Source organism: Gymnodraco acuticeps, unplaced genomic scaffold (assembly GCF_902827175.1).
Source record: "Gymnodraco acuticeps unplaced genomic scaffold, fGymAcu1.1, whole genome shotgun sequence".
NCBI classification, from domain to species: domain Eukaryota; kingdom Metazoa; phylum Chordata; class Actinopteri; order Perciformes; family Bathydraconidae; genus Gymnodraco; species Gymnodraco acuticeps.
The window spans coordinates 15,901-31,068 of NW_022991480.1; the positions used below are offsets into that span (position 1 = coordinate 15,901).

The following is a 15,168-nucleotide window of genomic DNA, read 5'->3' on the forward strand; positions in this document are numbered from 1 at the left end:
CACTACCGCGTCTACGTCAGCGCTGCCGCTTCCCCTTCACTCTGTTGGGTCAGCGCCACGCCGCTGCAGCGGTGCTGCCGCCAGACTGCCGCGTCTCCGTCAGCGCTGCCGCGTCTCCCCGGCAGAGAGACCGAGGAGCGGCGGAGACACCAGGAGAACCGGAGGAGAACCGGAGGAGAACCGGAGGAGAACCGGAGGAGAACCGGAGGAGAACCGGAGGAGAACCGGAGGAGAACCGGAGGAGAACCGGAAGAGAACCGGAGGAGAACCGGAGGATAGAGAGAGGAGAGAGAGAGGAGAACCGGAGGATAGAGAGAGGATAGAGAGAGGAGAGAGACAGGAGAACCGGAGGAGAACCGGAGGAAAGAGAGAGAAGCGGCACTGACCCTCTAACGTGAGTGGTCCTAAACATGAAGTGTGTGTGTGTGTGTGTGTGTGTGTGTGTGTGTGTGTGTGTGTGTGTGTGTGTGTGCGTCCTCATTATTAACAGGACTTTATTTAACAGTTTTCTGGATTAAATATGAATTTAATTCAATTTTTAAAATAATTTTTACTGTTTTTCTTTCATTTTGCTGAGTTTTATTTTGAAGGGCAGTCCACCTACTTCCGTTCATCGCATCCATTTAATCCTTCCCACAATGCTTTGTGTCCCCGTCCGCTGCTTCCTGTTTATTGTGATCCGGTCCCGGTTTACCGTTTATGTTCCTCCGCCGAGAGCCCGGTGAGTAGCCCCGTTAGACCCGGCGGTCCCCCCTGTAACCCCCCGGTAACCCTCCGGTAATATCCCCGGTAGCTCTGCTGTTTGTCTCTTATTCTGACAGCTGAGCCGCATCACCGCTCAGAAAGTAGTTCTGTAACCCCGCTCTGCGCGCGCCCAGAAAGAGGCTTTTATCAAAGATTGAAAACATTTAAACACATTTAGAATAAAGGGCGGATGTTAGAATCAGTCTCGCGCCATTACAGTGTGATACTAACACCTGAAGAGGTGAGCGCGAGGAGGCGGCAGTAGGGATGGAGGCTGCCGCGCTGCGCGGGGTGATAGGCGGCAGGGAGGCGAACAGAGCGTCAGAGAGCGGCAGGGGGAGAACAGAGCATCTCTGATATTATAGATGTATTTATATGAATCTGATGTTAATGTGAATCAGTCGCTGCTCGGTTTACCCGCCGCTTCACAGAGCGGAGCGGCGGGGCGGTGCGGCGGCTCTCATCACTCAGTGTCGCAGAGCAGCCTCTCTGTGTTGTATCAGATTTATAACCAGCTCTATAATCAGCAGATCTATAACCTGATCTATAACTAGCTCTATGATCAGTATAATATAATCCCACCCCTTCGCCTATCACGTACAATGTGTTGGAGCACTAGCCAATAGGAGAGCTAGTGTTCCAGAGTGATGTCACCATGTTCCAGAGGAGTCCAATGAGGCGTCTGAATAACTGTTGATGATGATATTAAAACGTTGACTGTAGTGATGAAGGATTCATGTAATGATAATACTGAAGACCCCCCAGGGCTCCCATGGCCTCGTCAGAACACTAATGAACACTCCTCTCTCTCAGGAGCCGCTCCCATGGACTCGGAGACGGACCTGAGTGTGTCGGAGGACGCTCTGGGGGGGGCAGACTTCATCACGGTGGAGTTGGACACGCAGCCCATTGAGTACGTGGTGAAGTGGGCGGAGGTCGGGTCGCGCTTCACGATCTCCTGCGTGAAGAGAGACCCTGACGACCCCCCCGAGATCAGCGAGGACGCCTTCTTTGCCCCCTACGAAGAGGTGAGAAACATCATGTGATCAACTGTAGAGTCATGTGATCTACTAGAGCGTCATGTGATCAACTGTAGAGTCATGTGATCAACTGTAGAGTCATGTGATCTACTGCAGAGTCATGTGATCTACTGTAGAGTCATGTGATCAACTGTAGAGTCATGTGATCAACTGTAGAGTCATGTGATCTACTGCAGAGTCATGTCATCAACTGTAGAGTCATGTGATCTACTGCAGAGTCATGTGATCTACTGTAGAGTCATGTGATCAACTGTAGAGTCATGTGATCTACTGCAGAGTCATGTGATCTACTGTAGAGTCATGTGATCTACTGTAGAGTCATGTGATCAACTGTAGAGTCATGTGATCTACTGCAGAGTCATGTGATCTACTGCAGAGTCATGTGATCTACTGCAGAGTCATGTGATCAACTGTAGAGTCATGTGATCTACTGTAGAGTCATGTGATCTACTGTAGAGTCATGTGATCTACTGCAGAGTCATGTGATCTACTGTAGAGTCATGTGATCTACTGCAGAGTCATGTGATCTACTGTAGAGTCATGTGATCTACTGCAGAGTCATGTGATCTACTGTAGAGTCATGTGATCTACTGCAGAGTCATGTGATCTACTGCAGAGTCATGTGATCTACTGCAGAGTCATGTGATCTACTGTAGAGTCATGTGATCTACTGCAGAGTCATGTGATCTACTGCAGAGTCATGTGATCTACTGCAGAGTCATGTGATCTACTGCAGAGTCATGTGATCTACTGCAGAGTCATGTGATCTACTGCAGAGTCATGTGATCTACTGTAGAGTTCATGTGATCTACTGCAGAGTCATGTGATCTACTGCAGAGTCATGTGATCTACTGCAGAGTCATGTGATCTACTGCAGAGTCATGTGATCAACTAGTTCAGTGATTCTCAAACTTTTTTCAATAATGTTCCCCCTTTGAAAAAAAGATTCAGCCACGTACCCCCTGATCAGCGCAAACACAATTTGTTAAGGAACACATGTCTATATAAAGAGGTACAGCACAGCAACAACCTTGTAACTGAGAAACACTTAAATGCTACATTTCAAATGTTTACAATCCATCACTAAATTCATGGCAAACCAATTTCAACATCAAGCAACAACACAGAGACGACATTAGCTGCATTGAACTGATCTTCTTAATAAGTTGTATGTAGTGAAACGTGGGCTTGAGCTTCACTGAGAGCTTTGTCATTCTGACAGGGAGGCTAACTGCAGCTATTACACTTCACCTTTTGAAATATGTGTAACTGTTCATATAAAACCCACACGGCTCAAACTTCCTTACTTTTCCTAAAATTGGTTTATTTATTTATTTAGGGGCGTGGGGAAGAGAAACAAATATATGAGCATTTTATGAGCATGGGATTTTGACCCCTCATTGAACACATGCATAATGCTGCGCTATACTTGTGGCCACACGCCGTTGCCAAGCAACGCTTATTGTTTAGGTCCTTTGAAAAGCAGGCAGTCAAATCATTAACTAGAACTAGCTAGATCTGATAGATGTGGACATCAACGCGAGTGAAGTCTAACCGGGAGAGAGATCAGATCAGCTGCTGCTGACGGAGAACACGCAGCTCTGCATGATCACAGCTCCGCCGCTGTGACGGACCGTTGAGAGGAGCACAATACACTTAGAGTTAGACCTAACACACTTAGCTTATTCATCTACTCTGGAACTAGCTAAACTAGTTATATATATATATGTATTCTTTACTGTCGGGTCACTCATTACAGGTTCAGCGAGCTGCACGAGACTGACGGGCTGTCAGGAGAGGGAGAGGAAAAGAGAGCACCCCGTTTATTGTTCCCATGTTATTATCCAGCGTTTAAACCTTTGAATAAAGTAGTTCATCTAATATTAGCAGTTTGTTTAAATGCATTACTTATGTTGTTTTTTCATTAACATAAAATAAATCTCACGTACCCCCTGCAGTACTCCAACGTACCCCTAGGGGTCCGCGTACACCCATTTGAGAACCACAGTACAAGAGAGTCATGTGATCAACTGTAGAGTCATGTGATCTACTAGAGAGTCATGTGATCTACTAGAGAGTCATGTGATCAACTGTAGAGTCATGTGATCTACTAGAGAGTCATGTGATCAACTGTAGAGTCATGTGATCAACTGTAGAGTCATGTGATCAACTGTAGAGTCATGTGATCAACTGTAGTCATGTGATCTACTAGAGTCATGTGATCTACTGTAGAGTCATGTGATCAACTGTAGAGTCATGTGATCTACTGTAGAGTCATGTGATCAACTGTAGAGTCATGTGATCTACTAGAGAGTCATGCGATCAACTGTAGTCATATGATCAACTGTAGAGTCATGTGATCTACTAGAGTCATGTGATCTACTGCAGAGTCATGTGATCTACGAGTCATGTGATCTACTGTAGAGTCATGTGATCAACTGTAGAGTCATGTGATCTACTAGAGTCATGTGATCTACTGTAGAGTCATGTGATCAACTGTATAGTCATGTGATCTACTAGAGAGTCATATGATCTACTGTAGAGTCATGTGATCTACTGCAGAGTCATGTGATCTACTGCAGAGTCATGTGATCTACTGTAGAGTCATGTGATCAACTGTAAAGTCATGTGATCAACTGTAGAGTCATATGATCAACTGTAGAGTCATGTGATCTACTAGAGTCATGTGATCTACCGTAGAGTCATGTGATCTACTGCAGTCATGTGATCAACTGCAGAGTCATGTGATCTACTGTAGAGTCATGTGATCTACTGTAGAGTCATGTGATCTACTGCAGAGTCATGTGATCTACTGTAGAGTCATGTGATCTACTGCAGAGTCATGTGATCTACTGCAGAGTCATGTGATCTACTGTAGAGTCATGTGATCTACTGCAGAGTCATGTGATCTACTGTATAGTCATGTGATCTACTGTAGAGTCATGTGATCTACTGTAGAGTCATGTGATCAACTGTAGAGTCATGTGATCTACTGCAGAGTCATGTGATCAACTGTAGAGTCATGTGATCAACTGTAGAGTCATGTGATCAACTGTAGAGTCATGTGATCAACTGTAGAGTCATGTGATCTACTGCAGAGTCATGTGATCTACTGCAGAGTCATGTGATCAACTGTAGAGTCATGTGATCAACTGTAGAGTCATGTGATCAACTGTAGAGTCATGTGATCTACTGCAGAGTCATGTGATCTACTAGAGAGTCATGTGGTCTACTGCAGAGTCATGTGTTACCCTCTGACTGGTTACCCTCCGATTGGTTACCCTCCGATTGGTTACCCTCCGATTGGTTACCCTCTGATTGGTTACCCTCTGACTTGTTACCCTCTGATTGGTTACCTTCTAACATCTGACACTATTATGGTTTGTTAGGTCTATCCGTGCGAGGTGACGGAGCAGAGCGTGGAGATCAAGACGGACTCTGACGAGGAGGAGGAGGAGGAGGAGGAGGAGGAGGAAGAGCAGGAGGAGCAGGCGGGGGTCAGCCAGCTGCAAGAGGAGGAGGAGGATGAAGAGGAAGAGGAGGAGGAGGAGGAAGAGCGTCAGTACCGCTGCAGCTTCTGTGGGAAGAGCTACAGCCACGCCTCCAGTCTGTACCGACACCAGCAGACCCACAGCAAGGGGGCGGCGCCCATCAAGAGGGAGCCCCCCCACCAGGAGGCGCAGTACTCCTGCCCACACTGCGGCATGACCTTCAAGGGGAGCAGGTACCCCCATCTACCCTTATCTCTTTTCATTTTAGAATTAATTAATTTGTTTACATTTAAATTAATAACTATTATTATTTATTTTAGTTTTTATTTATTTTCTGCAGTTTTTATTTAATGTTATTAATACTTTCTGTTTTGATTAATTATTTCATTTATCTCTTTTAATTTTTGAATTAATCCCATTAAATGCGTTATTTAAATTAATAACTATTATTAATACTTTCATTTTTTGTATTCATTGATTAACGATTGATCTAAGATTTTATTACATTTTTAATTTGAGATGCATTTTTAATAATGATTAATGTTCAGACGCCTGAAGCTTCTAAGCTCAGTTTGATGCTGTGTGCAGGATGCTGGGCAGCCACCTGCGGCTGCACGGGAAGCGGCGCATCCACCCGTGCAACATCTGCGGGAAGGAGTTCAACCACAGCTCCAGCCTGTCGCGCCACCGCCTCGTCCACAAGAAGGGGAAGGGGCTCCCGAAAGAAGACATGGCCGCCCAGCGTCACCCCCAGAAGGCAGGAGGCCGGAGACAGAAGAGCCGCCGGGCCGTCGCTCAGAGTCCGCCCGGCGACACCTTCTACGCCTGCCCGCAGTGTGACATGAGCTTCAGGACGTCCACGCTCCTCTCCAAACACCAGGTAATATATATATACGATATATACTTATACACGCAGCTCTCCAAACACCAGGTAATATATATATACTATATACTTATACACGCAGCTCTCCAAACACCAGGTAATATATATATATACCAGTGTTGTAGTCAAGTCACCACTCTTCGAGTCCGAGTCACCCAAGAAGAGTCAGAGTCGGGTCCGAGTCATCATTACCTGTGTTCAAGTCCGAGTCGAGTCCGAGTCATCATTACCTGTGTCCGAGTCGAGTCCGTGTCACCCAAGAAGAGTCCGAGTCGAGTCCGAGTCACCCAAGAAGAGTCCGAGTCGAGTCCGAGTCATCATTACCTGTGTTCAAGTCCGAGTCGAGTCCGAGTCATCATTACCTGTGTCCGAGTCGAGTCCGTGTCACCCAAGAAGAGTCCGAGTCGAGTCCGTGTCACCCAAGAAGAGTCCGAGTCGAGTCCGAGTCACCCAAGAAGAGTCCGAGTCGAGTCCGAGTCATCATTACCTGTGTCCGAGTCGAGTCCGAGTCATTTTTACCTGTGTCCGAGTCGAGTCCGAGTCACCCAAGAAGAGTCCGAGTCGAGTCCGAGTCATCATTACCTGTGTCCGAGTCGAGTCCGAGTCACCCAAGAAGAGTCCGAGTCGAGTCCGAGTCATCATTACCTGTGTTCGAGTCCGAGTCGAGTCCGAGTCATCATAACCTGTGTTCGAGTCCGAGTCACCCAAGAAGAGTCCGAGTCGAGTCCGAGTCACTCAAGAAGAGTCCGAGTCGAGTCCGAGTCATCATTACCTGTGTTCAAGTCCGAGTCAAGTCCGAGTCACTCTCGAGTCACCACTCTTCGAGTCCGAGTCGAGTCCGAGTTACCCAAGAAGAGTTCGAGTCCGAGTCGAGTCCGAGTCACAAGTCTCCATGTATTAATCTTCGTGGATATATGTGTTGAAATGTAGCTGCTCCTCTACATTGCTTTGATCCTGTCATGTTTTACTAATCTGTCTATTGAACTGCTGTGAAGCGAGTTTGGCTACAATTCTTGTAATAGGTGCTATAGAAATATAAAGCTTATTAATAATATTAATATTATATATAAATAAACTATATTTAAAATGAGTTACCTTTTAGAGAAGTGATTATATTTGTATGCCAATATTTTCCTATGGTAAAGTTTTCGTTTTGCACTTTTATTTTGATAGTAATAAGATCGGGACTCTTATTTTGAAGGAACTTTTACCAGTTAAATCAGTTTACAAAGATTAAGCCCCAGAAAGCACATGGCTACTTAACATGCAACATGACATCATTGTGCATGCTAAGTAGCCATGTGCTTTCGTGTTATTGGCTGAATCTGTATTTATTGATTAGATCACGATAGTGTTCAAGACAGCCTATATGTCTGAACTCGATCCTTAGAGTAATGTGTTACGGAGCCTTCTCTTCAATATTGTTTCCTAGGGATGTAACGATACCAAAAACTCACGGTAAGATAATATCGTGATAACAAGTCCACGGTACGGTATTTATGATTTGTACAGCATTTTAGTAGGTATTATTAGTAGTATTTTAAAGTGTCAAAAACAAAGTGACAGTAACAGACTGGAACAAGAAACCCAGTGTGTTTGTACCTACTAGTACTACCAAACAAAGTAGGCATTTTCTTTGTGCCACTGCATCTCACAAATAAACAAGGACATTTAATAATCAGACCCTGCAATAAAATAAATCAAGTTTCACTTTAGTTTTTCAAGTAACTCAACTCAAACTCACTAAGTCACTCACTCAGCATCATCAGACAGGTTTTTAGGAATATGAGCATGTCCACATTTCCAGGTATTTATAAGCTGGGATGTTTTGGCATTTACAAAATCCCCTGCTCTGGAAAGAACTCTCTCGCTTGGTACTGATGTTGCTGGGACAGCAGTGGTCGCGTTAACCGAATATTTTATTTATCAATGACGGAAAAATCTGAAAGCAGTCCGTCATTTTGACAGATTAGAACTAACTCGGAACAGCGCCAACGTTTCCCCGCAGCGAGGCTCTGGTGTTATGCCGTGTTATGCATGCCCTCCAAAAGGAAGTGATATAGTTTCCAAACCGTACTTTGCCGTACAGATCAACACATGTCTGGGAGGTTTTGCTTTACGCTGTGCGCGCTCCCGCGAGGTGCATGCACACACGGCATAACACCGCCCCCCCCCCCCCCCCCCTTTGACAGTTCACGAGCGTGCTCTCTCGTGAACTGTTCAGACCCGACGGGTAATAAGGGATTATGACGGACATTTTACGATCCTGTCACCTCAGAGGGACGGAGAGATATGCTTTGGCCATGGGTGACAGCAGTGGGTCAAACTGTGCATTGTCTCTCCACCTCTTCAAAAACAATGCAGTTGTTGCCAAGAAGGTGAGGCTTATTGACAGAGATATAAATATCCTGTTGGTACTTGTCAATGTCTCTAGGTGTGTACATGTAGCCCTGTAAATACGATGTCCTTTTGTGTTCTGTTGTTTTATGTTCATGTTGTAACCTACTTGCTGCCATGTTGGACAGGTCTCTCTTGAAAAAGAGATCGATGATCTCAACGGGACCATCTGGTTAAATAAAGGTTTAAAAAAAAAAAAGTGTATAAAAAAAAAAAAATTCGCAGTAGATTTTATCAGTCTCACGACGGTATTGGGACGTTTATTTACCGCGATATTCGGTATATCGTTACATCCCTATTGTTTCCACATAACGAGCATTTTGTTCTTTCCCAATGTGGAAGCAGAATGTGTGAAAGCATACAGCACGATGCTGGGTGTGTCTCTAGACATCTCTAGACTGGAATAGCGGGGCCCAGTCCGTGAACTCGCCTCACAGGTGCACACGCCAGGATAGAGGACATCGGACTCCAGAGAAAACTTGCTCGAGTCCGAGTCGGAGCGTCAATGTACGAGTCGAGTCCGAGTCATCGTGGGGGGAAAATTCACGAGTCCGAGTCAGCGTACGCGAGAATTCACGAGTCCAAGTCGTGTCAATCAGTGCGCGAGTCCGAGTCGAGTCACGAGTCCCGAAAATCGGCACTGGAGTCCGAGTCCAGGACTCGAGTACTCCATCTCTGATATATATACTATATATACTTATACACGCTCCTCTCCAAACACCAGGTATATATATATATATATATATACTTATACACGCTCCTCTCCAAACACCAGGTATATATATATATATATATATATATATATATATATATATATTAGGGCTGTCAGTCGATTAAAATAGTTAATCGCAAATGTTTTATCTGTTCTAAATGTACATTAGAGGGATATTTTTCAAGATTTTAATACTCTTATCAACATGAGTGGACAAATATGCTTTATATGTGTGTTTATTATCATTTGAACAATGACAAATATTCTCATGAATATTAAACACAACAACCTCTGAACATTACAAATATTCGCCTCAATTCAACCTGGAACCTCGTGGTGTGTGTGTTGTGTGTGTGTGTGTGTGTGTGTGTGTGTGTGTGTGTGTGTGTGTGTGTGTGTGTGTGTGTGTGTGTGTGTGTGTGTGTGTGTGTGTGTGTGTGTGTGTGTGTGTGTGTGTGTGTGTGTGTGTGTGTGTGTGTGTTGGAGCTATGTGCAACTCAAGGCATATGCTCGAACGGGAGCTGCCTGGACGCTGCAATCATGTTGCGCGCACTATCCGTGCTGAGTGTGCTGACTTCTCGTGCAATGTCCCACTGTCTGGCTTCCTGCATAAAGTCAAGTGCTCGGCGAAATGTCGCTCCTCTGTTTTCATTGAAACAGCTCCTTATATCCGTTAGCGCAGCTAGCTAGCACCAGATGCTAACAACAGCAATACACGTAAGGTATGCCTCGCTCGCTCGTGCCACACATACACCCGGTCCTCCCGATGGCCAGTCGGTGCCTGCCGGTGAGCGTGGAAGTGTGGTCTGCCACAAGCGGGCGGCAGGAGCAGGGCTGTCAGCATCAGCTTGTAGAATGTATTTTAAACTTGATGCTCTCTGAAACTACGGTGCGGCCGAGGACAAAAAATACACATGCGTTAATCGCGTTAAAATAATTAGTGGCGTTAATTATTTTTTTTGCGTTATTAACGCGTTAACTTAACAGCCCTAATATATATATATATATATATATATACTATATACACGCTCCTCTCCAAACACCAGGTATATATATATATACTATATACACGCTCCTCTCCAAACACCAGGTATACATATATATATATATATATATATATATATATATATATATATATATATACTATATACACGCTCCTCTCCAAACACCAGGTATACATATATATATATATATATATATATACTATATACACGCTCCTCTCCAAACACCAGATATATATATATACAGTGGGGCACAAAAGTATTTAGTCAGCCACCAATTGTGCAAGTTCTCCCACTTAAACAGATGAGAGGCCTGTAATGTTCATCCTAGGAACACTTCAACTATGAGAGACAGGATGGGGGGAAAGAATCCAGAAAATCACATTGTAGGATTTTTAAAGAATTTATTTGCAAATGATGGTGGAAAATAAGTATTTGGTCAATAACAAAAGTTCATCTCAATACTTTGTTATATACCCTTTGTTGGCAATGACAGAGGTCAAAGGTTTCCTGTAAGTCTCCACAAGGTTTTCACACACTGTTGCTGGTATGTTGGCCCGTTCCTCCATGCAGATCTCCTCTAGAGCAGTGATGTTTTGGGGCTGTCGCTGGGCAACACGGACTTTCAACTCCCTCCAAAGATTTTCTATGGGGTTGAGATCTGGAGACTGGCTAGGCCACTCCAGGACCTTGAAATGCTTCTTACGAAGCCACTCCTTCGTTGCCCGGGCGGTGTGTTTGGGATCATTGTCATGCTGAAAGACCCAGCCACGTTTAATCTTCAATGCCCTTGCTGATGGAAGGAGGTTGTCACTCAAAATCTCACGATACATGGCCCCATTCATTCTTTCCTTTACACGGATCAGTGGTCCTGGTCCCTTTGCAGAAACACAGCCCCAAAGCATGATGTTTCCACCCCCATGTTTCACAGTAGGTGTTCTTTGGATGCAACTCAGCATTCTTTCTCCTCCAAACACGTCTAGTTGAGTTTTTACCAGAAAGTTCTATTTTGGTTTCATCTGACCATATGACATTCTCCCAATCCTCTTCTGGATCATCTAAATGCTCTCTAGCAGACTTCAGACGGGCCTGGACATGTACTGGCTTAAGCAGGGGGACACGTCTGGCACTGCAGGGTTTGAGTCTCTGGGTCGTAGTGTGTTACTAATGGTAGCCTTTGTTACTTTGGTCCCAGCTCTCTGCAGGTCATTGACTCGGTCCCCCCGCGTGGTTCTGGGATCTTTGCTCACCGTTCTTGTGATCATTCTGACCCCACAGGGTGAGATCTTGCGTGGAGCCCCAGATCGAGGGAGATTATCAGTGGTCTTGTATGTCTTCCATTTTCTAATAATTGCTCCCACAGTTGATTTCTTCACACCAAGCTGCTTACCTATTGCAGATTCAGTCTTCCCAGCCTGGTGCAGGTCTACCATTTAGTTTCTGGTGTCCTTTGACAGCTCTTTGGTCTTGGCCATAGTGGAGTTTGGAGTGTGACTGTTTGAGGTTGTGGACAGGTGTCTTTTATACTGATAACGAGTTCAAACAGGTGCCATTAATACAGTTAACGAGTGGAGGACAGAGGAGGCTCTTAAAGAAGAAGTTACAGGTCTGTGAGAGCCAGAAATCTTGTTTGTTTGTAGGTGACCAAATACTTATTTTACCAATTAATTCATTAAAAATCCTACAATGTGATTTCCTGGATTCTTTCCCCCCATTCTGTCTCTCATAGTTGAGGTGTACCTCGGATGAACATTACAGGCCTCTCTCATCTTTTTAAGTGGGAGAACTTGGTGGCTGACTAAATACTTTTTTGCCCCACTGTACATATACTAGGGCTGTACCCGAATATCCGAATATTCGTTCGTTTGGCACTGCGGCTGCCAAATTGAATTTATTGAAATCTCCAATATCAACATAAGAGCTTGTGCCTCTTCGGGGGGTGCTAACACTTAACCATAAACGTTATCGTTTACTTTCTCTGTCTTTGTATGTAGATATTACTTCTCTCCGTTAATCTCTGTCATGTTGTTTCCATAGCAACAACAACTTCCTGTCAACAGCGCTACCTCTCCTTCAAAATAAAAACAATAAAAACATAAAAACATGTCCATAAATCTGCTCAGTCATGCTAAGGTGTATCTGCTGAGTCATGCTAAGGTGTATCTGCTGAGTCATGTTAAGGTGTATGTGCTGAGTCATGCTAAGGTATATCTGCTGAGTCATATTAAGGTGTATCTGCTGAGTCATGCTAAGGTATATCTGCTGAGTCATATTAAGGTGTATCTGCTGAGTCATGCTAAGGTATATCTGCTGAGTCATATTAAGGTGTATCTGCTGAGTCATGCTAAGGTGTATCTGCTGAGTCATGTTAAGGTGTATGTGCTGAGTCATGCTAAGGTATATCTGCTGAGTCATATTAAGGTGTATCTGCTGAGTCATGCTAAGGTGTATCTGCTGAGTCATATTAAGGTGTATCTGCTGAGTCATGTTAAGGTGTATCTGCTGAGTCATGTTAAGGTGTATCTGCTGAGTCATGTTAAGGTGTATCTGCTGAGTCATGCTAAGGTGTATCTGCTGAGTCATGTTAAGGTGTATCTGCTGAGTCATGCTAAGGTGTATTAAGGTATGTTTCTGCCCCCCAGGTGACCCATGTGAAGGAGCTGCTGGACAGCTACACCCCGGGGAAGGAGAACCTGGGCGAGTCGTCTTCAGATCTGAAGATCCGTCTGAAGCTTTGCTCCCGGGACAAACCCAACTTTTACACTTTGTGCAAGAAGAACCGCCGCCGCCGGGGAGGGGGGGGGCGGGGCGTCCGCAGAGGCCCCGCCCCCTCAGAGGAGGAGGGGGCGGGGCGTCACGTCTGCAGCCAATGCGGGAAGCGTTTCAGCCACGCCTCCAGCCTGGCCCGACACCAGCTGACCCACCGGGGGGGGGGGCGGGAAACACCTGAAGCTGCCCCCCCCCGGCAGAACGAAGACCTTCACCTGCACCGCCTGCAGCAAAACCTTCATGCACTCCAGCAGCTTCTCCCGCCACAAGAAGGCTCACCTGGAGGAGCAGCAGCGCCACAAGAAGGCTCACCTGGAGGAGCAGCGCCACAAGAAGGCTCACCTGGAGGAGCAGCGCCACAAGAAGGCTCACCTGGAGGAGCAGCGCCACAAGAAGGCTCACCTGGAGGAGCAGCGCCACAAGAAGGCTCACCTGGAGGAGCAGCGCCACAAGAAGGCTCACCTGGAGGAGCAGCGCCACAAGAAGGCTCACCTGGAGGAGCAGCGCCGCAGGAAGAGGCCAGCGCTGGACGAGACGGCACCGCTGGAGTCCGACTCAGAGTGACAACCCCTGGTGACCCCCCCCCCCCCAGAACTGGACCTGCATCTCTGGTGTAAATAACAGCAGGACATCCATATATGGTCGTGTGGCAGTTTCCTTATATGGTCATAATGACGGCTCTTACGGATGGGTTAGTGCCCCTTCCCCCCCCAGGCGCCGCCCCCCCCACCTGTCTGTCAGGTTGCACAGTGACGCTGTTCTTCACTCCATTTCCCATCAGCCACCTGGGCTGAGCACGCAGAGCATTTTGGGAAACGGAGTCCCACAGAAAAGAGAACACATTTTAATTAGACTTTTCAATTGAAAACTACAAGCCCCGCCCCCTGCTGCTCCAATCCAATCAGAGCTTCTCTCCTGAAATCCTATTGGTCCACGAGGATCACCTCTATCATTATTTATTTTGTAGTCCCTTTTAGTTCTTTGGCTCTGTTCATACTGATTATTATTTCTGATCCGTTAATAATAATAATTCTGTTTTTGTAAGTTAGTAATAATATGAAAGTATTCAATTATAACTTTAATACCAGATGTTATTATAATTCATAATATCATCTTTGTTATCATCGCTCAGAGGGACTTTGATTGGTACACAGATGCAACGCTCCGATTGGTTCCCTGTTTAAAGCTTAGACGCTCTGATTGGTTCTCCACGTTAATGTTTGCATGAAGACTCCTCTGCAGCCGGTCGGCCATATTTGTAGTTTTTTAAGGAAGTCAAAGAGAAAACTGCACTTTATGATGAATTTGGAACAATGTTGTAATGTATGAATATTTAAATGTGACCCTCCCCTCATCATCAGACAGGAAACGACTTCAGCAGACAGCTTCCAAAGTAGTTTATTCAAATAAAAACCTGAAGAAAAAACTCTTAATTTATAAAAAAAATAAACAACGCAGATCTTTGGATTCCAACAAATGTGAGATTAGAGATGCTGATTGGACTACATTTATTATCAGTGGAACCAGTTAATGTGAGAACCTCAGCGCCTGGAGATAACGTGCAGAACATCTGCAGAACATCTGGAGAACATCTGGAGAACATCTGTTTCCAGAGACTCTATGACGCTGACAGACCCCCCCCCCCGCTGCACTTCCTGTTCCTGCGGACACTTTGTGAGAGACTTCTGTGAATTGGGTTATCTTAATTTAATGTGATATATTTATAGTGTGTAGGCGGCAGAAACACCAGAGGAGGAGAACCAGGTTTATGTTCCTCGGTTGAAGCTGCCCCCCCCTCGTTGTGTTTCCTCGGTTCTCCTGCTGATAGAGCGTTCGTCGTGGTTCGTGTTTTGCCAATAGTTAAACACCCGTTGACATGTTTTGTCTTGCGTTTTGTAATAAACCTTCAAAATAAAGTCTGTGTTTGTCTTTAGTCCAGTGTTACCGGACTGTCTCCACCAGAGGGCGACACACATCAACGCACAGCAGCACTGAATCCTTTCAGAACACACTACAGTCCTATAAACACCACAGAAGAAGATGTTGGCAGCACTTCCTGTGTGCGGCAGCAGGGGGCAGCACTCAGTCTCCCTGAGTACAGTTGGGGTCACAGTGTTACTCAATGACGTCA

The 15,168-nt window shown here is 45.4% G+C and overlaps 1 protein-coding gene across 3 annotated transcripts; it reads left to right on the forward strand.

The window, feature by feature from the left end:
* The first annotated feature begins 252 nt into the window (after window positions 1-252).
* On the forward strand, window positions 253-14,953 carry LOC117533081 (zinc finger protein 358-like). 3 transcript variants are annotated; one of them, XM_034196707.1, is made up of 6 exons: window positions 641-721; window positions 1,558-1,772; window positions 5,174-5,508; window positions 5,864-6,155; window positions 12,911-13,343; window positions 13,374-14,953. In XM_034196707.1, the coding sequence occupies exons 1-6, from the start codon at window positions 700-702 to the stop codon at window positions 13,652-13,654; spliced, it is 1,578 nt and encodes a 525-aa protein (XP_034052598.1). In that variant the 5' UTR covers window positions 641-699; the 3' UTR covers window positions 13,655-14,953. The 3 variants fall into 3 exon arrangements, with proteins under 3 accessions (XP_034052599.1, XP_034052598.1, XP_034052597.1); XM_034196708.1 differs by lacking the exon at window positions 641-721 and adding an exon at window positions 253-394 and having other exon boundaries at window positions 12,911-14,953; XM_034196706.1 differs by having other exon boundaries at window positions 12,911-14,953.
* The last annotated feature ends 215 nt before the right edge of the window (window positions 14,954-15,168 follow it).